Source organism: Apodemus sylvaticus, chromosome 7 (genome assembly GCF_947179515.1).
Source record: "Apodemus sylvaticus chromosome 7, mApoSyl1.1, whole genome shotgun sequence".
In the NCBI taxonomy this organism is placed as follows: Eukaryota; Metazoa; Chordata; class Mammalia; order Rodentia; family Muridae; genus Apodemus; species Apodemus sylvaticus.
This window is the reverse complement of record NC_067478.1, coordinates 31,720,187-31,744,074: the sequence shown is the minus strand read 5'-3', so window position 1 is coordinate 31,744,074 and position 23,888 is coordinate 31,720,187. Positions and strand designations below refer to the sequence as shown.

The 23,888-nt window shown below is 39.2% G+C and overlaps 1 protein-coding gene across 2 annotated transcripts; it reads left to right on the top strand.

The window, feature by feature from the left end:
• The first annotated feature begins 1,557 nt into the window (after window positions 1-1,557).
• Window positions 1,558-22,732, top strand: LOC127688720 (phospholipid scramblase 1). Of its 2 annotated transcripts, XM_052187649.1 has the most exons (9): window positions 1,558-1,860; window positions 8,919-8,944; window positions 10,152-10,232; window positions 13,847-14,067; window positions 15,549-15,591; window positions 17,501-17,721; window positions 17,822-17,983; window positions 20,692-20,853; window positions 22,323-22,728. In XM_052187649.1, exons 2-9 carry the CDS (start codon window positions 8,932-8,934, stop codon window positions 22,377-22,379), a joined length of 960 nt encoding a protein of 319 aa, XP_052043609.1. In that variant the 5' UTR covers window positions 1,558-1,860; window positions 8,919-8,931; the 3' UTR covers window positions 22,380-22,728. The 2 variants fall into 2 exon arrangements, with proteins under 2 accessions (XP_052043609.1, XP_052043610.1); XM_052187650.1 differs by lacking the exons at window positions 1,558-1,860; window positions 8,919-8,944; window positions 13,847-14,067 and having other exon boundaries at window positions 10,164-10,232; window positions 22,323-22,732.
• The last annotated feature ends 1,156 nt before the right edge of the window (window positions 22,733-23,888 follow it).

Here is a 23,888-nt window from a genome sequence, read left to right as displayed (position 1 = left end):
GAGCCTGGAGTTTAGTATCCTGCTAGGAAGCAGCACGTCCCACACATACTCACCCCAACACACACATACCACCACCACTAAACAGGAACATGTCCATTCAGTTGTTACCTGTTGTACTATTATCATCATTATGTTATTAAAGTTTGGAAGGTGGGAAAACATAAACATTACCTAAAATAACTTGACCTCCTGATATTAATAAGGAATTAGTGCTAGTAATTCAACATTTAAGTTGTTGGCTAAGGCTAATTTTTCTAAGTAGAAAACTTAGGTGGGCTTGAAGTATGAAGGCATTAGTAGAGGAAACCAATACCAAGTGAACCACCACCCAGCAGCTGATGCCCATGAAGCCCTATCTCACTGATTCCCCAGTGGCCAAGACAGTCTTAGAGTTACTGGTAACAGCAGTTAGCCTAGGAAACAACAGAGGTGAAAGCAACAGGAAGACTCTTACTTAGACAGACTGCCCTCATGTTTTCATCTCTACTAGGTTTTACTAGAATTAAACTTCAACTGCTTAAGTTAAAACAAACAAACAAAGATTCACAAATAGCTATAACTATACTATAAAATTCAAATGAAATTAATCCATTTATGCAAAGAGAGGGTAGTGAAGATCCTTGTTTGGTCCGAGTATGAAATCAAGTAAAGAATAACAATAAATATCCTGAGTGTCTAACAACAAGCCGGTTGAAGCTGCAAATCAGGCTGAGCTTTGCTAAGTTCTGGGTTTACTTTTCCAGCACCAACTGCCACGCTCTCAGACTCTTCATATATGTGAGGTTCACTTTTCCATGCATTGTTGCTTTCTATGGAAGAACAATATATTTTATGCACACTGATATTTAGGTGCATCCAGAAACATATAAGTAGTGGGCCCTCCCAAGATGCTCCCCGGATTTTTTAGTTGAAAATACTTAGAATGCACCAATCACAGGGAAGGAAGAGTGAGCTCACTACTTAAAATTCACCCTCTCAGCATCCTTTCATATGCCTGTCCCCTCCCCGCAAGAGTTCCAAATGATTCAGAAAACGCTGGCAGGGGGCGGAGGTGGTGGGAGGTGGTGGTAGAAATGCATTCTGTGTCATAGGGAAATTTCTTAGAAATGTCCACACCAGGCATACTAAATCAGAAACTTTGAAGGCATGACCTTCACATGTAGTTTCAGCTGGGTGGTTCTTCTCAGGCTGTAATTTGAGAGGCACCATTTTACTATACAAAGCAGATGCTGATTTTCTGGTGAGCAAGCGACAGTTCAAACCAAACCTGAAGGTTTTCTAGTTAAGGACGGTACTTTCCCACAGACTGTAGTAAAAAGAAAGCAGACTGCTAACAGCAAACGGTTATATCAAACCCATAAGATTAAAAAAAAAAAAAACAGGAGAAAAATGCTGCTAGGAAAACTTTAACAAACTTGAGATTGCAAACAGGGCAGATGGAACAGATGTGCAATTGATGTTACTTCTTAGGAAAGTGTGCAAAGCAGGAAAGCAATTTTGAGGAAGCCGATTTCCCCCCCACACACACACAAAACCCAAATATACTGAGATCTGGTGATCTAAAGAAAGTTCCCAGAAGAGGCCACTCCCCTCTTCCAAGGCCTTCCTTTGCAAGCCATCAAAATCCCACTTCCTTTTGCGTTGCCTATGGGCGGGGCGGGCCAGGTGGACTGCTCTGCCTGATCCCTGGGCACAACTGGAGGACTCTGGAGTGCAGGCTGGGCTCATCCATACTGAGTCCTTCTGCGAAGCTTTGGGGGAAAGCTGGGCTACAGCTGCGCCGCTAGCCAAGGGCTGGGGACTCACGACTGCCGGGAGCCAGCGTCTACCTTGAGGACTTCAGAGCAGAAGGATCTTCAGGTGAGTCCCGCGCTCTGTGCGGTCCGGGAATGCGCTCGCAGTTTGTGCGCGCACGGGAGCGGGGTACAGTGATGGGGCGCGGGGGTGAGGGTGGGTGGAGGGCGAGCAGGAGCAAGGGCTGGGGACAGTTTCCTCAGGCGGCAGAGGTTATGGTCTGGAGACTGGGAGAAATGGCCGAAAGATTTGGGCTCGTGACCCCGGAAGTGGGCTGGGAACTCAGCCAGAAGCCCTGTTGTCCCCGCAGCTGCTAGGCGATCCACACTAGTTCAGTTTCGCACACTGCCTCACAGGCTAGAGCAGCCCTGAAGCAGTGCAGAAGCTGGGCTCACTCATAACTGTGGTAGAGCTCTTTCCAAATGCGCAGAGTCCAAGTTGGATTCCCATTGCAGGAAAGGGAAGGGGAAATAAAAGAAGAGAAACCTTCAAAGAGCCTGCTAGCTCTTTAACCCAGGTGTTCTTTGGGCTTGTGGTTAGAACCCAAACTATACGTAACATTCTAGAATACAGAAGTAGAGAATATAAAGTGGCAAAGGTCTGAGTGGGTAAGACGGCTAAGTGCAGATTCCGTCTAATGTTACATACCTTGAACTCTGACAGGGTTTCTTCATGTTTCTTCATCTCTTTCCTGAAATTGTTGACAGTAAAAGACTTAAAAGATTTAAGCCACTTTTTAAATTTCCATCCCTTGTGAGGAAGAGGTAGACATATTTATGAGTTCGAGGTTAGCCTTGTTGTCTATAGAGCAAGTTCCTGGACAGCCAGGGCTACACAAGAAAAACCGTCTGGAGAAAAACATAACAAACAAAAAAGGAAAAGCAACCAAAAGAACAACCAAAAGAGTTCTCACTTTTCAATCAGTTAATATAAGCTGGATAAAGAACGAAGTGGAACACGGAAACTAGCTTTTATTATATGAGATATTTGACACAGCCCCCATGCCTACAACTCTTCCCCATGGTTCCTTGTTGGCTTGGTTTCTGTAATCTTATTCCTGGAAGTTGGGTATGGTCACCTCCCCGTTCCAAGACAAACAATTACACTTTTTTTTCCCAAACAATTACACTTTCTTCCGGCTTAGCAGCTTAGCTGCTTAGCAGTTGGAGCTAAATACTGGGTACCAGTGAAGGTTAATAAAAAATACAGAGCTTTTTACCTGTATACTTACAACAATTGTGCTGCTTTACATAACAAACATAAAAATATAGACTGTTGGTAAGCCAGATAGAGTCCCTGCTTCCGGACTGAACAACAGGACCTCTCCCTCCTCAGCTGTGTAACTCAGAGATTGTTCATTCTTCCTGAAAGAGGTGAGAGTGTAGCTTCAGGGCTCAACTTGAGCAACATCACCTGTTTGCAGTGCTCTGTGAACACACAGGCAGCCATGGCTCCGTGACCTGGCTTATGATAGATAACTTTTACCTGTCTTGATGGCACTGTAGCCACTGCCCCTATAAACAAAAGTAATATCACTTTTACTCAAAGCACTTTCAGTATTCTGTGCAGCATACTTACTTTTCTTATTAGTAAACCTGGCTCTAAAGGTTTACTGATTGAAGTGTTTGTACAGTGCTTTGTGTGGTCTATAGTATAGACTTAGAGACTTTTTGCCATCTATACACACATTGTAAACAGTGTTTATACTATGCAGATACTATATAGAATAGACTCTGCAGTATCCATGAATACCTCCTTGAAAACCCAGGGCGTTCATAAAGTGAATATTTCTTCAGGAAATATTTATATGAGTATATTTGCCTGTGTGTGCACAGCACACTGTTGTAGTACAGCATTAAATAAATAGAGCTCAAAGAAACCATCTGTTTAGTCAGTGTGTGTTATTCTTTGTATTTTTCAAATACATTTTTTTTGGAAAAAAAAAATTACCTAGCCACTAAATGATTGACCCCCAAGAATAAACTGGAACCCTGGGCATTGCTGTGTTACATAACAGAGTGCCCTTTTAAAAGACTTGCTAACAAATTTCATTTGTTAGGAAGTTTGGAAGCCTTTCTTTTTTTTCAGTGAACCAGAGATAATAATATGAAGATATGGAAATGAACTGTCTTAATTCATCTAGTTAGTGGACTGAGAAGCAGTAAAGAACATCATTTATAAGTAAGCAAAAAAGGAAAAAAAAAAGAAAAGAAAAATCTCAAATTAATGTAAAGTCATCGGGCTTCCCAGAAGGCTTTTTTGAAATCATATAGGAACCTCAGTAAGAGTAACTGGGTTTCCGAGATGAATTTTTTGCTTCTTTAAATTTGCTTCTTATTTTTTGTAGCACACTTGGCAGCTGTGTTTTCAGTGGGTTCTGGTTGCTGTATAATCTGTTTTCATTCAAAGTTTGCCCGTGTTTCATTGTTGGCTTTTTGTGATCATGAAATAGTGACGTGGATTTTGAGAAGGAAGCTTTCTATTTCAAAGGACATTGCATTTGTAAGCAATGTACTTGTGGTACAAATGCTCAGTCATGGGTTCTGTTTCCCCAAATGCTCCCCAATGCCTTGAAGTGCTGTGGAAATGCACTGAACCATTTGTGGAAATATAGTTGCATATTCATCTGCCTCAGTTGGGGCAATCACCAAACCCGGAGCCCACAATTTGACAGATGGAATGTGTTTCCTTGTAAGTATTTACTAAACCTTTCCAAAAGTACAAAGCCTACCTAAAAATGCAACTAAACGGTACCTAAAATTTATTTGATTTGTAGCTAAAACACAACCAAAGGTACCTGAAAATTATTTGATATGTAACTTACTATCACGATTTTTGCCTCACCATTTTTCCTATCACAATTTTTCCTTTACCTACCGTGAAATCTTTTGTTCACTTGTTCAGCTCTTGAGATTCTAATGATGGTCTTAAAGCAGTAGAGAGCAGCTGAGTTGTAGAGAGCCGTGTGCTGGCATCTGGGCTGTGAAGAGAAACGTGAGCTGGTTTAACTTGTACATTGGGTGATTTACAGACAGGCATTTGATCTTATGTGTGCACTAACAGGTACATTCTGGTTAAATAGCCTCAACCTACTTATTTTCTCAGCATGGGTGATGCTATCATACTCCAAAATGCTTTGAAAGGCAATAGAAATTTCAAGATCTCAAGAGACAGGTGTTCACTGAATCATGTCTGAATCGTGAAGACGTGATGATAATCCCTCGTGGTGTTTGCCCGGTTCCAGGTGGGAATGGTTTACAATTAAGAGAAAAACCAGAAAAGCACTGAGGAAGATGGCCCACTGGATAAAGTACTGTTGTGCAAGCATGAAGGCTGGAGGATGGGAATGACCAGAATTCCACAAGAAGCCCAACAGTTGTAGTCACTGCCTGCAGTCCTAGCTTTCAGGAAGTAGAGACCATGGCCCCAGGGATAAGTCAAGCTCTCTAGATAGACTAGCTAGAATTGGCCAGCGTCAGGTTTAGTGAAAGTCCCAGCCTCAGTAAAGAAAGTGCAGTACAATTGAGGAAGAGGCCAGACGTCGTCTTCGGTTCTCTAAACCTCAGTCCATGTGTATACACACGCAAACATTCATAGACAAATGCTTGCATGCCTCCTACACACTTAAAAATGTGCATTTCTTAATTAAAATTGTTAATTAAAAAAGTTAGAAAGGAAATGGGAATTTGTGGTTGTAATAACAACAACAAAAGCCCTAGGAATTACATATAACTGTATTTACATGTACTTTCATTAATATGTATAGGGTGTCACAGTTTTCCATATTATGTATCACATAATATAGTTACAAAGAAGAAAGTAGTGATCAGGGTATTTCTTGAAGTTTCTCATTTGTTCTGGGTACTTGCAAATCATTGGTGCAGTTTATATATATTTATTAGAAACTCCCCCCTTCCCGGGTACATCACAAATATTTTCTTTTTCATAAGCATCTTCTGAAACTTTAAAAAAATAAAACAAGAGCAGAAAACATTATTCAAAAGTCATCAGGTTAAAATAATGAGTGACATGCTTCAAATGGGAACACAATTCCAAGTTATTTTTAAAGTCTGGTGACATGTGGGTTGACAAAGCTCCCCTAAGGTTGAGGAAAGCAGAGGATCATTTCCACAGCTAAGGAGAGCAGTCTGGGTAGGCAGCCATGTGCTAAATGCCTTCAGTCATTGCACACAATGGTCTCTATTTTAAGTGCCAAGTGCATAGGCTTAGTGGCAACCTGATATTTCACTCTCAATCCCACACATAGCACTTCAAAGCTTGGGATGGTGTAAACCCACATTTTATTCTGCAGCAGTTTTTCAAACAAGGTGCTTCCCGTGAACACAGATAAAGCCTCAGAATTATGGACCAGAGTAATAAGAAAGCATCAAGGAGAGAGAAATGAGCACAGTTTGGGGATTTCTGTGCAAGGAGGAAATGTTCTTTGGCCCCAAGACAAACAAACCCAGTGTCTTCTCAGTTGGTCACATTATGCAAACAGAATCTTACACCACCACATTCTTAAGGTCCACCTGACATGGCTTAGGAATTTCCCTCTTTCCACATCCTAAGAAGACATATTTGTAAACAAAGATTTTCATAGTCAAGCTGGCTAGATAGATTATCAGGGATTGGCAAGCTCTAGGTTCAATGGAATACCTACCTCAAGACTTAAGGTAAAATACAATTGAGGAAGATACCAGCATCGATTTCAGCTCTCTAAACTATAGCCCATGTATGTACATGCAGACATACAGTATTCACATATAAACATATGTACACATTTTTCTTTTAACTGTATATGGTATGCATGCATGTGTACATGTATGTTTACATGTAGGTATTATATGTTTGCATGTATACCATAGTGAAAAGAAAAATGTTTTAATTAAAAAAAATTTCAAAGTTTGAACTGTTGAGCTGGTTTATCTTGAACATTGGATGATTTAGGGTGAGAGATCTGGTCTTATTTTATAATTGGAATTCAGTAACTATTAAATGATTTTTTTTTCCAGTTTTGGACCTTGTTTACCAAATGTAAGAAATATAAAGTTGGTTGACTAGATACAAGATGAAAATAACAGAAAACTACAATCCCTTAAAGTTCTTGTTTAGTTAAGGCCATAGACCTTTGTAAGCCAAGTGTATTAAACAGTGACATAAGAAATAAGGAACGTGGGGTTGGAGAGATGGCTCAGTGGTTAAGAGTGCTTGTGAATCTTGCAGAGGACCAACCTCTGGGTCCCAGCACCTACATAATGTCTTCCAACCACTGGTAACTTTAGTTCCAAAGCATGAAGAGCCTTCTACTGGCCTCCTCATTCACCAGGCACATACTGCATGTACATACATACATACATGCAAGTAAAACCATTCACATATACAACAAAAATAAATGAGACTTAAAAATATAAATGGTGCAGCTAAAAACCTGAGGGTCATTAAACACACAATTAAATAAGGGAAGCTACCTATCTCTACAACAAGATTTGTTTGTCTTTCAATTTGATGCTTCTGTTAAAGTACTGCTTGCATGTTTTATGAAAACTGATATTCGTTTTGGTGCATAAGCTTTTATAATAAAAATTTGATGTTGAGAAAATGTACATGAATATATATATATATATATATATATATATATATACATATATACACATATGTATATGTATGTGTGTATATATGAATATATATGATAAATTCTGAAGTATTAACATAGCCTTATATAACCTTTTAGTCTACTGTGATTACATATGCTTATTAATTAATTCTTAGTTCTATGGATTAGTTGAAAAAAAGATAAATATTTGTATTTCTGCCCTTGGTTGATGAGAGCCACTGGAGGCGGATACTGGTCAGTTGATATAAACTAGTTTACCTATTGATGCAGTAAATACAGAAATTTAAGTGAATAACACAATTATGTTTTATTTTGTTTTTTTAGATTTATTCTAGAATAGAGTAAACCTATTGGCAATTTACTAAACCAGTGGTGAATTTCTTACATATAAAGTACATATAACTGGGGTTATAATACTTAGAAATCTTAGTATTATAATTTCATAATTAACATCAAATTTTAAACTTAAAATTGCCCCGTGTTGAAAGAAAATTATGAAATTATATAAGAGGTCACATTTGTATCTTGAGAACACTGGAATTAATTACTTTGTTTGCTTGTTTGTTTTTTTCAAGTCAGGGTTTCTCTGTGCAGTCCTGGCTGTCCTGGAACTCACTCTGTAGACCAGGCTGGCCTTGAACTCAGAAATCTGCCTGCCTCTGCCTCCCAAGTGCTGGGATTAAAGGTGTGCGCCACCACCGACGTAATTAATTACTTATGTAGTCACATTGATTGTTTTGTCACTCAGAATTGCAGAGCAGAGGGAATTAGTAAAAGGACAGCCAACACTGGAATGTGCCACAGAAAAGGGGGTGCCAACTACATTCATGAAAGTCCAGCATAACAGTTTGAGTAACAGAATTTTCGCCTCATGCTTCAATTGTAATCAGTAGACATGGAATGAGTTGACATTTAGAGTTCAGAATATGGTGCCTAGATAGAGCAGAGAAAGCTAAGATGGATTCAGCTACTGGGAATGGAACAGTATCAAGGAGAAATTTTGCATGCTGCTGCAGAAATAGACACGGAATCGCTTGGATGGTCAGATATCTGGTCTTATTAGAACCTTAATCAGACTCCTTTAGTAAAAAGCAACTTTTAATCTACAGAGCAGAATACTAGACTTTCTCAAATCTGTGGCTCGGGTTAGGCAGGACAGTGCACACAGATCCTGGATTCCAGACTCCAGTCGTGTACCCTGGAAGCTCCCTTCTGCGCTCCTGCTGGACCCTTCCTACAGCCAAGCTCAGAGGCTCCTACGTGGGCCACGTGCTTCTTTTAGAAGTGCAGGACCAGTAAAAAGACTTCTGCATTCCCACTGAGACCAAGAGTGTAGGGATGAGGATCAACCCAAACATTTGAGTAAGTAGATCAGCCTAGACTAAATGAATCAGGAAGACGAGCCAGGCCTGTGCCTGAATAGTTTGTGAACACATTGGAACAGTCACATCTCGCCTAGAACTTGTACATAATGAAGTAACACCGGTTATTCCTTTGTTTTTTTCAGAACGGTTTAAATCATGGAAAACCACAGTAAGTAGTTTATGACAAGTATTTACTTTTCTTCTTTATAATATCACCTGTTAAGGCATCACCTGATTGTAATGATTCATTCAGTTCCTGAAATTGCTTTTCTGATTCATTGTTATGTTATTGTCTCCAGTATCTTATTTAGTATTCCAGCACAGAGAAGATAGACACAAATATCCACCATACCATTTAATTAAAAACAAGAAAGCCACCGAGAAAGAGATATATGTTAGGGTTATAGTTATGTACACTGGGCAAAGCATACTATTCTGTATCCAAAGAACATTTTGGGCTTTTTTTTTTGGTACCTTTTATATGTATAGCAATTATACTAGTCATATTTATGAAAGAATAACATTTCCTATATCAGTTCATTCTGAAAAATATTCAGATGTTTACTTTGATGATGTGTTTATAACATACACATCTTTTAGGATTTAATAATATCAATCACATCACTCTTCATCTTTATTTCCTTCAGGAAAGTTCTAAAATAACATTTATCAAGTCTGCAGTGAAATATTTTGCCTTATTACATTTTAGATTCTGAGAAGAAAAACATATATATTTTTGAAAATAATACTAGTCAAATCATTTTCTCTGAAATGTTTCTTTCTTTCTCCTTCATCTTCATTGAGATGATGAAAATACACACATCTCACCATAATCTACACATTCTACCACCTGTAGGCCAGACTGCTTATTCCTTAATGACTTTTGTAGCAACCTACATTTTCATAAAACAAAGGGAAAGCCATTGAAATGAAATTCATTTGAAATGAACTTGAGCTCTTTTATATGCTACCAATGTATTCAGTTTAGAGAAATTCATTTGACCACTCTGACAAACTCACTTTTTTTTTTGCTCATTATATTCATATAGTTATATATACATATGTGCACATAAAAGTAAAACAAAATATCTTCTAGTGATACTTTTCCGATAGGTCAATGCATTTTCTAAGCTACATATGCTAAATTTCAAAAACATAAAATACATATGATTCTTTCAACTGTATGAATCAATTTTCACAGTATGTTTAGAACAAAGGTCTCCTTCATATTAGCTCCTCTGCAAGCTGAGCTCCCGTGTTGAGTTTACTTTGCCTGGCTCAAGTCAAGCATCATACATTTTCTCAGTACTGTGTACTTCTCTTCCTGAAGCACATCTATTTAAGCTGACATATACATATCTCTTCCTGAATTGCAGGCAAGCAAACTAATGCTCCCTACCCAGGACCATATTTGCCAGCTGCGTATGCCCCTCAATATCCACCAGCTGCTTTCCAAGGTAAATATTTGTTGCAGAAGAAAGATAACACTAATCAATTGACAATTGGAAGGGAGGGAAAGAAAGGGGGCCGGGGCACATGGGTCTTTATTTTAGTAATTCTTTTTCATGAAATTACATTAAAGGAATGTTGGCAGCTTTATTCCTTTTGGCTTCCTTTTGTTCCATGTTTTCTATAGGAGTATTTTTTAAATGTATTTATTTTTATTTTGTATGCATTGATGTCTTGCTTACATGTCTGTGCAAGAGTACCAGATCTTGCAGTTACAGACAGTTATGAGCTGCCCTGTGGGTGCTGGGAATTGAACCTGGGTCCCCTTGAAGGGCAATTGGTGCTTTTAATCACTGAACCCATGGAAGTACTTTTTATATATATATATAGAGAGAGAGGGCAGAAGAGGTTGTAAGAACTGTAAAATCAACAGTATGTTTATATGAAGCAACAATGTTTCACTTAAAACATACAATTAAGAGTTAATTTTGTCACCGGGCAGTCGTGGCGCACGCTTTTAATCCCAGGATTAGGAGGCAGAGGCAGGCGGATTTCTGAGTTCGAGGTCAGCCTGGTCTACAGAGTGAGTTCGGGATAGCCAGGGGCTACACAAAGAAACCCTGTCTCAAAAAACAAAAAACAAACAAACAAACAAAGTTAATCTTGTCAACTGGTCATCTGTTGTGAAGACTGAGATCAAGTCTTGAGAATTTGAAAAGTTTTCCATGGGTGTTTTGTGTCATAGAGGACTGGGAATTAATTGTAAAGTAACAGACAGATGCAGAGACAGCTCAGCACTGGAAGAGACCTAGGGTTCTTGTTTCCACTTTGTGGCGTATGTATATGATAGACAGCTTTATTCTCAGCCACGCCTAGAGATGTGGGTCTGTAAGTCCGGAGGTCAGTGAGCTGAAGCAAGGAAATGGTAGGTTCAAGGCCAAACATTTAGCCAAAGCCTGACTCTACATAAGAAACACAGATAAGCTTTGGATGAAGCAGACTTGTAGACCGCTTATCCTACATGTCCAAGAACATAAATTCCATCCCCACAATCAAAAACAGAAATAAAAAACCCTTTGTTGTAATTATGATAATTGTTGTTTTTTGTGTCTTAGAAAAATAGACTCATCATTTCGTTATATACGAGGGATGCAAATTTTGTCTTATTTTGAACCCGTGCATAAAATAATTGAGAGATTTTTCATTTAGCAAATGTAATTGTCAGGATAACTTGATCTTTGCAAATATAGATGGTTTTTAGATGGTTTACTCAGATTTTCAAGTAGCGGGCTATTCAAATCTTCAAAAAACAGTCTGGGGATTAGGATCAAGGTATTCTGATTGGGCAAAAGGATGGTATGCATTCTATTTTCTTTGCTGAACAAACTTGTTGTCTTAGAAACTGTTCTGTGGATCCTAGACCTTATCTAGATGTTTATAATAAAAGAGTATATTCTGCCTACCCCAAGACTCTACCTTGTAAGTGTTGGCCACGTTCACTTTAGAGTAACTTACATGTATCAGGACAAGCACATTAGCAGACCTGTGAGCTCAGGGACATTTATCAGGTCCCTGTGAAGACAAGGCTTGAAAACTTCTGCTCTGAGTTCCCAAGGAAGTGGTGTTGGGTTAGCTCTCATGGAGTTAAAAAATGTAAGGCAGAGAGTTAAAGAATGTTCCACTCTGCCTCATAATTAACTTGAAGTGGGTTTACTTGTCTCCCTCCTTCGTCATGGAGAGGGTTTGACATTCCATTTCTTTCCACCTGAAACACCCCTCATCACCCTGCACATTGAGCGTGTCCTTTCTCACGCTTTAGGTGTCAGCATGAAGTAATCCACATGAAGCAGCCCCGTTCTTTGCAGCCCTCTGGCTCACAGATTTTCTCCTTCACATCAGTGCAAATTTTTTGTTTGCTAATTCACCTAAACCTGACTGGAGCTCTCTTGAGTCAGTTCTTCTGCTTCTACCCCTGAATCCTATATGAGAGCCTTCTTATGTTTATCCTTAATAACCCTTTGCTATGACAGAAACTATCAAGACAAAGAGCTTTTTGAACTATAGTATTTTTTTCTAAACCTTGTTGAGGCTTAAAGACATGAATTTTGTCACAAGTCTTCTATTTATCACTTGTGGGTTCTAAGTATTTACCCCTGCATGTGTCAATGTGAAATCATTGATGCACATAGCACAATATCAATAAATTGAATATACATTCCATTTCTATATAGTAACCACTCTGTCTATACAGTGTGTGAAGTTCACTGTAATCATTCCCTCATAGAGTATATGAAGCACACAGGTATTAATTCCTTTCTGTTCTCTAGCTGTTAATTGTTTAAAAGTTTTCACAGGGCTAGAGAGTTGACTTAGTGCTTAAGAGCACTTGCTGCCCTTGCAGAGGACTGGAGTTTGACTCACAGCAGCCACATTGTGGTTCACAATGGTCTAAAAGGCCAACTCAGGGGATCTGATGCCAGAGGCACCACTCGTGCACATGGTGACACACACACACACATATAAACACACATACACAAATACACACACACACATATGCAAAAAACACCATACGCATAAAATGATATAAAATGAAGGAGGCAGAGAAAGCGGCGGCCCAGTGCATGACAAGATCGAATATAGGATTTAATAAATGATAATTTGGAATTATTGGTGAGAAATGGGTTAATCACATGGAGGTTTGGAAATGACCCAGCTATTTCACTGTTTAAGACATATCAAAATATAAGACTATATTTATATTTATCCTTCATTTGGAAACACACAACATTCGGGGGGGTAGCAGAAACTCTCCGCTGGGCCTTATTTAATTATTTTAATACTACAAAATGATAATGCAAAAATAAAAAAATAAAAATAACAATAATTTGTCTCATAATTTTTACATTCTTTGGTTAATCAACTCTATTTTCTAGAGCTTCTATGGAGCTAAATTGTAAAATCTAAATCTAAAACCTTATGAAAATGGTGGTGATATCTGTTTTTTTTTTTTTTTTTTTAAATGGGCAAAACTGCAGAGGGAAATACTGGATTACAACTCTTGGCAAACAAGATCTGCAATGTATTAGAAAGAATAATTTGTCTTTAATTATATACCAGGATTTCTCAGCAGTGGCCTGATAATATTTACATTAAACAATTCTTTCCTGGAACCTATTGTCCTTGCTGGGTAATGTATAATTACACCCTTTCTACCTAAGGGACCACAGCACTATCCTCCTCAGCTCAAGCAGATAAACAATGGTCTATATATTCCCAGTTCTCCCTCAGGGAGACAAAGAAAACTCTTTCCCAGATCTTTCTGAAATTCTAGAATTGTGATCTCTATGCCAGTGCTTTGCTCAGAGCCTTCATTTTGAGTGTTCTGTCACCAGACATCAGGAGGTTTATGTCTTGACTCTAGGACAGAGCTTGTTTTCTTTCCCACACTCAATTATTAGAACCTATTTTCGGTGTATAAAAAGTTACAGCATCATATAGATCTTTTTATCTGTAGGATTTCCGAGAACATAGATAGATATGTTTGTAGATAGATAGTGGGGATACAGCTAATGAACTGATTTTTCTGGGCAGTTATGATTTATTTCACTTGCTTTTGTTCCAGAACATGCTGCTTACCCCATACCCCAGTCTGGCTACCAAGGGCCCCAGGGTCCCTATCCAGGGCCCCAACCTGACTACCCAGTCCCACCGGGAAGTTATGTAGCTGGTGGCCCAAGTGGTTTTCCTGTCCAAAATCAGCCAGGTGGGCCTGCAGGGACCCCATGGATGCCAGCACCTCCTCCTCCACTGAATTGTCCACCTGGGCTAGAATACTTAACTCAGGCAAGTATAAATGTATGAACTGCTCATGAAAAAATAAAAAAGACAAAAACAGAAAACAAAGAACACATAATGTGTTTCAGGTTTTTAAGGTGGAGTATCAGACCAAAAAGTCACAAAAATATGAAATAAAATAACATTTTCTCCTAACAGATACTTCTACTTCTTCGAGGTCAGGTTCACCTTTTAAGAAAAATATTAATGTGCAAAGTAATTATGTTTTCTGTAATTTTGAATTACTTTGGCAATAGTAGTTGTTAGCACTGTTTTCAATTCAGATTCCTTAACTGGTTCATGTATCGCCTCACTTAATCATTATAGAAAAATCCCTGACATGCAGCAGGTATTATAACTGTTATGTTTCTCAGAAGTAAAAATACTGTACAAAACAAAACAAAACATAGTTTCCATAGTAGTGGGCCTGGCTTTCTAGTCTGGACTTTGGTACTAAACTTGGTGTTTTTTCATGTTGACTCCAATTCACACCCTCAAAGTATATCTTCTATATTTAGCACCAGTATAGCTCATATTTATGCTGTCACTTGTGTCCTTTGAATGATGTGCTTTTCTAAAATCCTACAAGTAAAGAGGCCATGTAGCTGAGGATGGCCTTATCTGACATCAGTGGGAGGGGAGGCCCTTGGTCCTGTGAAGGCTTGATACCCCAGTGAATACAGGAATGTTAGTTGAGATGGCAGTGGATGGGTGGGTGAGGGAGCACCTGCCCCACTTAGAGGCAAAGGGGAGGGGGGATGGAATAGGGGGTTTGCGGAAGGGAAACCAGGAAGGGGGATACCGTTTGAAATGTAAATAAATAAAATAAAAAATAAAATAAAATTCATCACCAGAAAAATCAAAGAAAGAAAAATGGCCAAGAATATTCTGCACTACACAGAAATGAGATGCAGAAGTATGACTTTAACATTTATTTGATGAAGGACATTAGGTGAGCTAGGATCTAGTATATTCAATCTATGAATGTATCAACAAATAGACTGTGATAACCATCGAATTGTTAACCAGTCGAACATCCGGGTGGATACTCTGTGCGAACTTAAATTTCCATAGTATACTCAGAAGTGTAAGGCGTAGAAAGTTTTAGTAATTATTTGATTGGGAAATAACTTCAAAATAGATTTTAATAAAATTAACATCCTTTATATACCAGAAAAGAATATATCTGTACTGCAAGTGATATTAGTCACTCGTGATATCATTCAATCCTATTGCACAGAGGCTTTAATAAATCAATTGAAGTATTGTGAGTATTCCCTGAGAAACTTTCCTTTGAGAAAGAATGCTGTTTTATACAGGCCTGAATTTGTTACAAATCAATCTTACTTGACCAAAATGTTATCTTGGAGTAGATACTTTCCACAGGTGTTTTGCAATTTCCAAAAATATTATCTTTTAAATGAAAAACAATATCAAGAAATGTTGATAACTGATTTCAAGAGCATGTTCTTTTTTTTTGTCTGTAACAGATTGATCAGATTCTGGTTCATCAGCAAATTGAACTTCTGGAAGGTATGTATCTGTAGTGTTGATGGTATTTGTAGAAATAGAAGCAGTTCATACAGCTAGCGGCCTGTCAGCTGCCTTTCCTACAGCAGTCTTCTGTGGAAGAAGGTTCAGCCAGGAGGTCACAGATGTCTCTCCTACAGTGGTTCTCAACCTTTCTAATGCTGCAGTCCTTTAATATAGCTGCTCTAAGATTTATAGGCTTTAAGGTACTGTAGTTCTACATACAGTTCATGAAGTGTAGCCTCCTTAGCTTTAAGCAGGCCTTTCCCAGCCCTGAAAAGGCTGAGCAGTTTTCCAGCCTTAAGCAAGCTAAGTAGACCTTGAACATTCGCCATGACAGGTCTTATCAACCTGGACAGAGACATCTGTCTTGGCTGCAGTTGTAAATTCCCATGGAAACTTTGAAGTTTTGGCTGCCTGTGCTGACCTTGTTGCTATAACTTACATGAACTGAAGAAGGGGATGGGTTTTGTGGGGTTTTTTTTTCCTTTATAAACCCAAAGCTTATTATTAACTTTGGAGCCTTGATTAGAACTTTGTCTTGGCTTCATTCTTCTCTCGCCCCACTATCTTATTTCTAGCCTCCCTTTCAGGTAAACCCAGTTTGTCCATAGCTGCTGGACAGCTTACAATGAAGTATAAGCAATTCTAAAGTATACTATTTTTCAATATTTAGGTTTTTTTAAAAACAGGAGATCCTTACTTATTTTATTTTGAAGAAATGATTTGTTATTTTTTTTATATTATGTGTAACACAGAGGTAACAAAATTACTAAGGTTTTACATTTTGAATGTACATCAGTTCTTATTGAGTTTCCTGTATTCAAATCTCAGTATACAATAAAGGTATACACATAAAATTGTTTTGGTGGTTTCAGATTTTATTTATTTATTTACTTACTGGTAATCACTAGGAAAATTAGAGACTGTAAAAATGTTTTTAATTTTCATGAATAAGGTCAAAATTTCTGAGGATAAAATATTAAAAGAGCAACAGATTGGATAATTGTCCTGTAAAAATCACTGAGTGACAGCCAAGTGTTGAAGGAAAGCAGAGCTCAGATTCTCTCAGCCCCACCAAAGGCACGTCGCAGCGTTCATGACAAAGAACATCTGCAGATAACCAGGAGGCCTCGCACATAGATGACATGGGGTACTTTCAGCTTCTGCAAATGTTAAATAATTCCTTGTGATTTTTGGACAGTCCTCTGATGGACAGTAATTCTAGTATCAGAAGGCTATGGACTAGGAAGGACTTTTATTTTATCTTCCTGCCTGAACAAAAAGATTTCCAGCCTGGGAGTCAATTTTGCAAGATCTGTCTTTTGAAACTCTCTTGAGGGAGAGGACTTAGTACCACACTGTTGGCCTGTGATGTCATAGCCCTTGTAGGCTGTGATTTGAAGATATGGCCGCTAAGAGCATCTGGTCTAAAACCTCTTTTCCACATTGAATTATCTATCGTTGATAGATAATTAGATACTAAACACGGATCTGCAGGCCCAAGGCCCTGTTCAGATTCACTTTCATTTTTTCACTTCCCTTTTTCACATTCAGACTTTTAGAACAAGCACACCCATGCCTTTTGCTCAAATGGTGAAGAAAGGGTGTGTATGCGTGTGCATCACCCCAGACTCCGAAGCCCCCTTGTGATGGAGCCCATGGAGTTGAAGATGCACCTTGCTCTCTTTCGAGATCTCCCATGTGAACTTCATTCCTTCTTAGCCGAATATTCTAACTCCTTTCCCACTGCCATTTCCTGAGTCCAGCTCATCTCCACACTGCCTGTCTCCCCGTTCTACTGTTCCTTGTAGGCTCAGGCATCCATATCACCCCTCCCTCTGCTACCTTAGGAGAGAATCACTATTCCTTACAAAGCCGTGAGTGTGATCGTTTTCCTGTGTGTTTTCAGTCTTAACAGGCTTTGAAACAAATAACAAGTATGAAATCAAGAACAGCCTCGGGCAGAGAGTTTACTTTGCTGTGGAAGACACTGACTGCTGCACTCGAAACTGCTGTGGAGCCTCTAGACCTTTCACCTTGAGGATCCTGGATAATATGGGCCGAGAAGTCATGACTCTGGAGCGACCCCTGAGATGCAGTAGCTGCTGCTTCCCCTGCTGCCTCCAGGAGGTCAGTGGGAAGTTCCCTTAGCAGCAGGGGTTTTGAAGTATGGATTAAACCTGGATGGTGTGTCTATGGTTACATTAAATGCGTACTTTTGCTTTCATAGATAGAAATCCAGGCTCCTCCTGGGGTGCCAGTCGGTTATGTGGCTCAGACCTGGCACCCGTGTCTGCCCAAGTTCACTCTCCAGAATGAGAAGAAGGAGGATGTTCTAAAAATTGTTGGCCCATGTGTTGTGTGTAGTTGCTGTTCAGACATTGACTTTGAGGTAAGAAGCATCATAACGTCTACAGGGTGTGTTCTGCTGACAGGAACATATCCCTATAGGATGTTATTATTGCATTAGCTGAATAGTGTGAATGGTTGTATGCTCATCTGGTTAATGATTAATGATTACTCTGATTAAAGGTCACTGTAGATAAAAAGCAGAGGTCTGTAATGGGGGAAAAAAAGAAGAAAGAAAAGAATTTCTAAAAAAACTAGTACTTACAACCTTTGTATGTTTGGGTGAGGAGTCGGCTCGGCTGACACAGTGCTCACTGAACGGGTATACTGCCTTTGACTCCCCAAAAAGCAAGGCAAAAAGTGAAGACTAAATGTCCATCTGTCTTCCAGATCTGGGGTATGGGGTCAAAAGGCTGCCTGGGGCTTGCCCTTGCTGCATCAGCAAGTGAGAGACCCTGTCTCAAAAATAAGGCCTGAGCAGTAAACTACTTGGTATAAAGACTTACATTCCGCCCTAAGGCATGCTGCTGTCCACATCCACAATCACCCACACGCATCTGATACACGCACAAACAGACCAACTTCTGTGCGCTTATACTTCGTACTGGACGTTTTCCATAGACGAGTTAGCAAGCCACTCACTGAAGTGGCCTTTCTTGGCTCTTTCTTCTCTTTTCCCTTGTCCTGTATTAAAGGTTCCAGCTATGCTGAGGAAACTGTGCACTTTTGGTTTTCAAAGTTTTGACTACAATCCCCAGTATACTTTCCCTAGAGGAAGTAGAACCTAGACCTTTATTTATATGATATCTTTTTATGTGGATGCTGAGATTCCAAAGGCAGATTATCATGCCTTATTAATGACAGTTTCAATATAATTAGTTTCTAAGTCTCATCTTTTCAAGGATTTACTTTTCACAGCTTCCGTTACCCATAGTAAACAATGGCTTGAAAATGTATAGTTGAAGGTTCCAGACATAATACTTTATGGATGTAAATTACATCCCATTTTCAGTAATGTGGGGCTAACCTCAGGCTGAACTGCTCCATTCTGCCTGGGTGTGAGTCATCTTCCTGCACACCCTCCACAAAGTCTGTCACAGAAGCCCGGTTATTAGGGATCAGTCACGGAAGTGTGACCTTATGCTCTCACACTGCACTGATGAAACAGCCTTTATACCATAGCCTAAAGCAGTCACGTGACCTGGACAGCCTTTATCCCAGTTCATCTCAGGACCTGGCACTGTTCAACTCACTTCACCAAGGGAAGGATAAGATCTTTTGAGAGAGATGCCCATTCTCAGAACTTTCCTCATAGAGTATTATCCTATTTTTCTATCAATGTCTTTTCAAAAAATTTTTCATTTTCCTGACTTATAAATGCCACACGAGAAATATAAGAATGGTAAACCACCCGGCACTTTGCTCAGTACTGCTTGTATCTCCTGTTCTCTATTAGTCTTGGCTCAAGTGGCCCTTGACGACTGACTATAAAAGCTTAAATGACAGGTATTGCACATAAAAATATTCAGATATTACAAAAGAGGATTTGTTTTAGAGCAGCTTATCACAATGTCATATCTGATACAACTGCAATGGTTCATGACTTCAAACAGATAGCGCTGTGTTCACAATATGGCCACTAGGTCAGCTGAGTTTGGGCATTGATGAACCTCATGTAGATGGCTCTAACTTGGACCATGCAGTGACCTCTCATCTGTTCAAGAAAAGTGTGTCCTAGGACTATGACCACAGTATCTTGTTGTGTGATGCTGCTCACTGGATGCACATGCAGGCCAAGCCAGTTGGCCACGGTGAACACTCAAGTCTTCTGTCACACCCTATCATCAAATTAGACACCCAACAAAACCTGATCCTAAAGGAACAGAAAGTGTGCTATACCTAACCTGGGTGTGGAATGAGCAATAACCTAGGACTTTTCGTTCATGTTAGAGGTAAACTTTAACACCATATCAGCTGTGACTACCTCTAATGTCCCTGTTTACTTGGTAGATCCTGTCTGGAGCAAAGGTTTTAAAAGAGGCTGTTCCTACCTTTGGTGACCTTTGCAGATTTGGACAGGACACACCTTCTCCTTGAACATAAGCCTATGTGTTCATACCTCAGGGAGCATCCACAGCCTTCTACAGAGTGGCTTTAGTGTGGGCGTGTTCTTTTCTACTGTTCTACTGCCTGGTCTTTCCTCCCACAGGACCCCCTAAATCAGGATCTTTTCACATTGGAAGTCTTGACTTCACATGCCTTTCTTCTTGTATTCTTTATACCCTGCGAGTTTTCCATCCCTACCCCATCGCTGCCCTGGCACCCTCCCATGGTGCTTTTTGCTGTATCCTTCCACTGGCCTTCAGGTCTCTCTGGGATTTTGCATTTCAGGTGCCCATACCACCCACTACCCCATGGCTGGCAGTGAGCCTCTGCTAAGATTCTTGAAGCAGAATTTGAACAGTAATTGCATTTATCATCTTCCTAGTGGTCCTAGACAATGTATCAGTAAAACATTTAAATTTTTTCTATTAAATTTATTTTGCATTGAGAGTAAGAATTTATATTATCTGTCTTAGCAGGAACCAGAGAATGTTAGTTTTGTCAGCATACAATGAATAGTTGAATCTCGTGATGCTTATCACTTTATATAATTTAAGGCAAATATTTGTTTTCTTGAATTGTAACTTTGAAAGTTATGTTTGCCATTTACTTTTGGGAAATGCTTATGACTTTATATTTGCTATGCAGCTCAAATCTCTAGATGAAGAATCGGTAGTTGGCAAAATTTCGAAGCAGTGGTCTGGCTTTGTGAGAGAGGCCTTCACGGATGCAGACAACTTCGGGATCCAGTTCCCTCTAGACCTGGATGTGAAGATGAAAGCTGTAATGCTTGGGGCTTGTTTCCTCATAGTGAGTCTGTCCCTGCTAATTTTCCTTATCAGTGACTTTCTAGAGTCATTCTGAAACCATTCACCAAATAGTATGTGCCAAGATGCCCGATGAAACAGGTAGCCATTTGTATTCAATTCACCATTCAACCGGGTCTGAAATTCCATTTAACATGACACTCTGGACACAATCTAGAACACTTGATTGCAGAGACTGTGTATGCCTACAAGTCAAAGAAGTTCTTGGGGCATGGAGTGATTCTAAGATGGGAAATTGTTGTTTTGGGGAAGTCGGCAGCTTTTTAGGCCACAGACTAGGTCATTGGGACTTTAGTTAACGTGCTCATTTAAAATTAGGCAGAACTGTTGGAAATCCAAAGATAAATCCTGGTGACTCTGTGATAATTGGATTGAAAGGAGGCAGCACTGTGATTGCTCAAACCAAGCGATTAGCAAATGGGATAGAAGGGAAAAAGGAAACAGGAGATCAAAGACATAAAATGTATAAGATTTAATAGACAGTAAGCATGTTCGGAAGAGAATTGCTGACCCAGGGCCCAGGAACACTCTGTAGGCATAAATATTTTGCAACCTACTTATAATAAGGGTTCAACATCTCCTCTAGCCCACCACCCAGATGTAGTAGTGAAAGAGAAAATTTATTAGGATTTGGGGGAAGCAGACTTGTTCAGCAATAGTTCTTTGGGGGTGAGCTCGATCTTCTTTGGCAGAAGTTCAGTCCCATAGCAAACACCAAATACCACTCAGCAGAGGTGGCAAGCTACTGCCGGAACCTTATAAGCAGTTCTTGGGCAAATTTCTCACAATGGCCACATTACCATAAGTGGAGCTCAACAAGGCTTATGGAAGGCAAACCTGAACATGCTGGAAGAATAGTGAGGCAGAGCAAACCAAACCAGTGCTCAGTGCCATTTTCCCACTGTCTGTGGAATCATATTTGTACCCCTTCATTAAGGGCCTTTTCAAGTGTTTGCTATATCAAAACATCCCTTCACCCGTGCCTGCTCCAGCAAAACATCCTTTCACCTGTTTGCCCTAGCAAACTACCATTTGACATAACTGGCTTTCAAAACAAACCGGAAGTCAGCTCCCTTGTCAAGGTTTCCAATGTGAAAAGGCTCCACCAGCCCCAAGTCAAAAGCTGAATCTGGAACTCCTGTAACTAGGAACGTTGAATTACTAGAAAGGACTAGCAAAAGTTCTGGAAGCAAGATGGGAAGGGAGACTTCAAGGGGATATGAAATAGTAATGTCCACAGAATTTGTTAGGGGTTGTCAGACTGGAACAGAACAGAGGAAAGGGAGAAGGATTTAGTTGATTGCCCTTAAAAAGGGAAGAGAAAGGCAGACATTACATAGCTCTAATTTCCCATTGTTCTTATGGTTCATGGTTTTATAAATTCCCTTTGTATGTGGTATTTGTTCTCTGTTTTGTCATTGAAAACTCTTTTCTTTCTTATTTTTTATTCAGGACTTCATGTTTTTTGAAAGAACTGGAAATGAGGAACAAAGATCAGGAGTATGGTAGTTTGCTAAGCTTCCTCAAGAAGTGTAAGGACTACATACTGATGGACACTGAATGGAAACTGAGGAATCAAAAGGAATATACCATGGCTTCTTTCCTTTTACTGAAATAACTTTATATCAATTAACCTGTGATGGCTGTAGGCCCTGTTGTACAACTGTGCTCTCAAATTAGAGTTTATTTTCTATAATTTTGTCATGTATTTGTTTTTATACATTCTTAAGGTTTTCACTGTGAATTTGTGAAAAAAAGTTATATGAATTTATATGCATAGAAATGATCTTGTCTATGAAAAGATGCTTTGACTTTGTCTCTCATTTCCCATTTTTGTGGAAACTTGAATATTATTGTAATTTAATATAAAACTACATATTAAATGTATTATGATTTACACAAAAGAGTTGGTTATTTTACAAATATTGCCCATTTAAAACCTTTAAAAAAAGTCCTTGTTTCCTTTACTTTAGGGTTAACGATTACTCAATACATTCATTAATAAGAAAGAGTAAATGTATTTTTCTCTCTTTAGAAAAATTAACATAGTTATGTAAACCTACTTCTATACTGTGCATACCAATACTTATAACATAACAATGTATTATAATATAATTAGATATACCAATATTTATAACATAATGTATTATAATATAATCAGATATATTATAATACAGTAATACCATGTATATACATATTTTCATATGTGTGGTTCATATAAATATATCCAATTATTTTCCCCTGAAATGTTTAGTTCCTGTATTCTAATATTTCTAGAATCAACAGTTAGGCATTTTCTCAGTAATTGTTATCTGAGATTTTATGGAGTTGTTCTTTTGAAGGATTTTCAGAGCTTTTTTATAACAGTCTGGAGACATGCCTAGCAAACCAGGAAATTCCCTAAGGCTGAGAACTGCTTAAGGTGATGGGTCTTCTTTTAAGTCAACCCCTAGATCAGATAAGTTTTAGTTCGAGGAAATTGACCTGTTAAAGGTGCCTTTTGTGTAACAACAAAGAGGCTATGGAAAAAGGGTTTGGAGTTCAGTCCTTGAGAGGCTGATCTCCCTGCCTCTTGAGAGGCCATAATTATGCAGCAGTATCTCTCTTTTCCTAGAGCAATTGCACCAGCGTAGGATTGCTAGTGGATAAACACAAATCTAAAGTCGGAATTCCTTAGATTGCCCTGACTTCTAGATTCTTGTGAAGGGGCTGCAGTTTACTTGACAGGAAAAGGATCACTTCCCTCATTCACACACTAACTGGCCCTCTAGTTCCTGATTAGCGCAAACAAACCTGGGGATGATCAAAGTCCTCATCTAGCTCCTGGGCTGTCAGGGTTCCTGTGCTGGGCTCGAACTCCCAGCCTGTTGTGGCTCACAAGCCTTAAACTCAAAACTCCTAAGGTCCATTTTTCCCCGTTTGCTGTTCCATTTTTCCCAAGACATAGCTGACAGTTTGATTCTCCATTAAACCCCTCTACCTACAAAGGGATGGAGTTCTGTGCTTTCACTGGGCCCT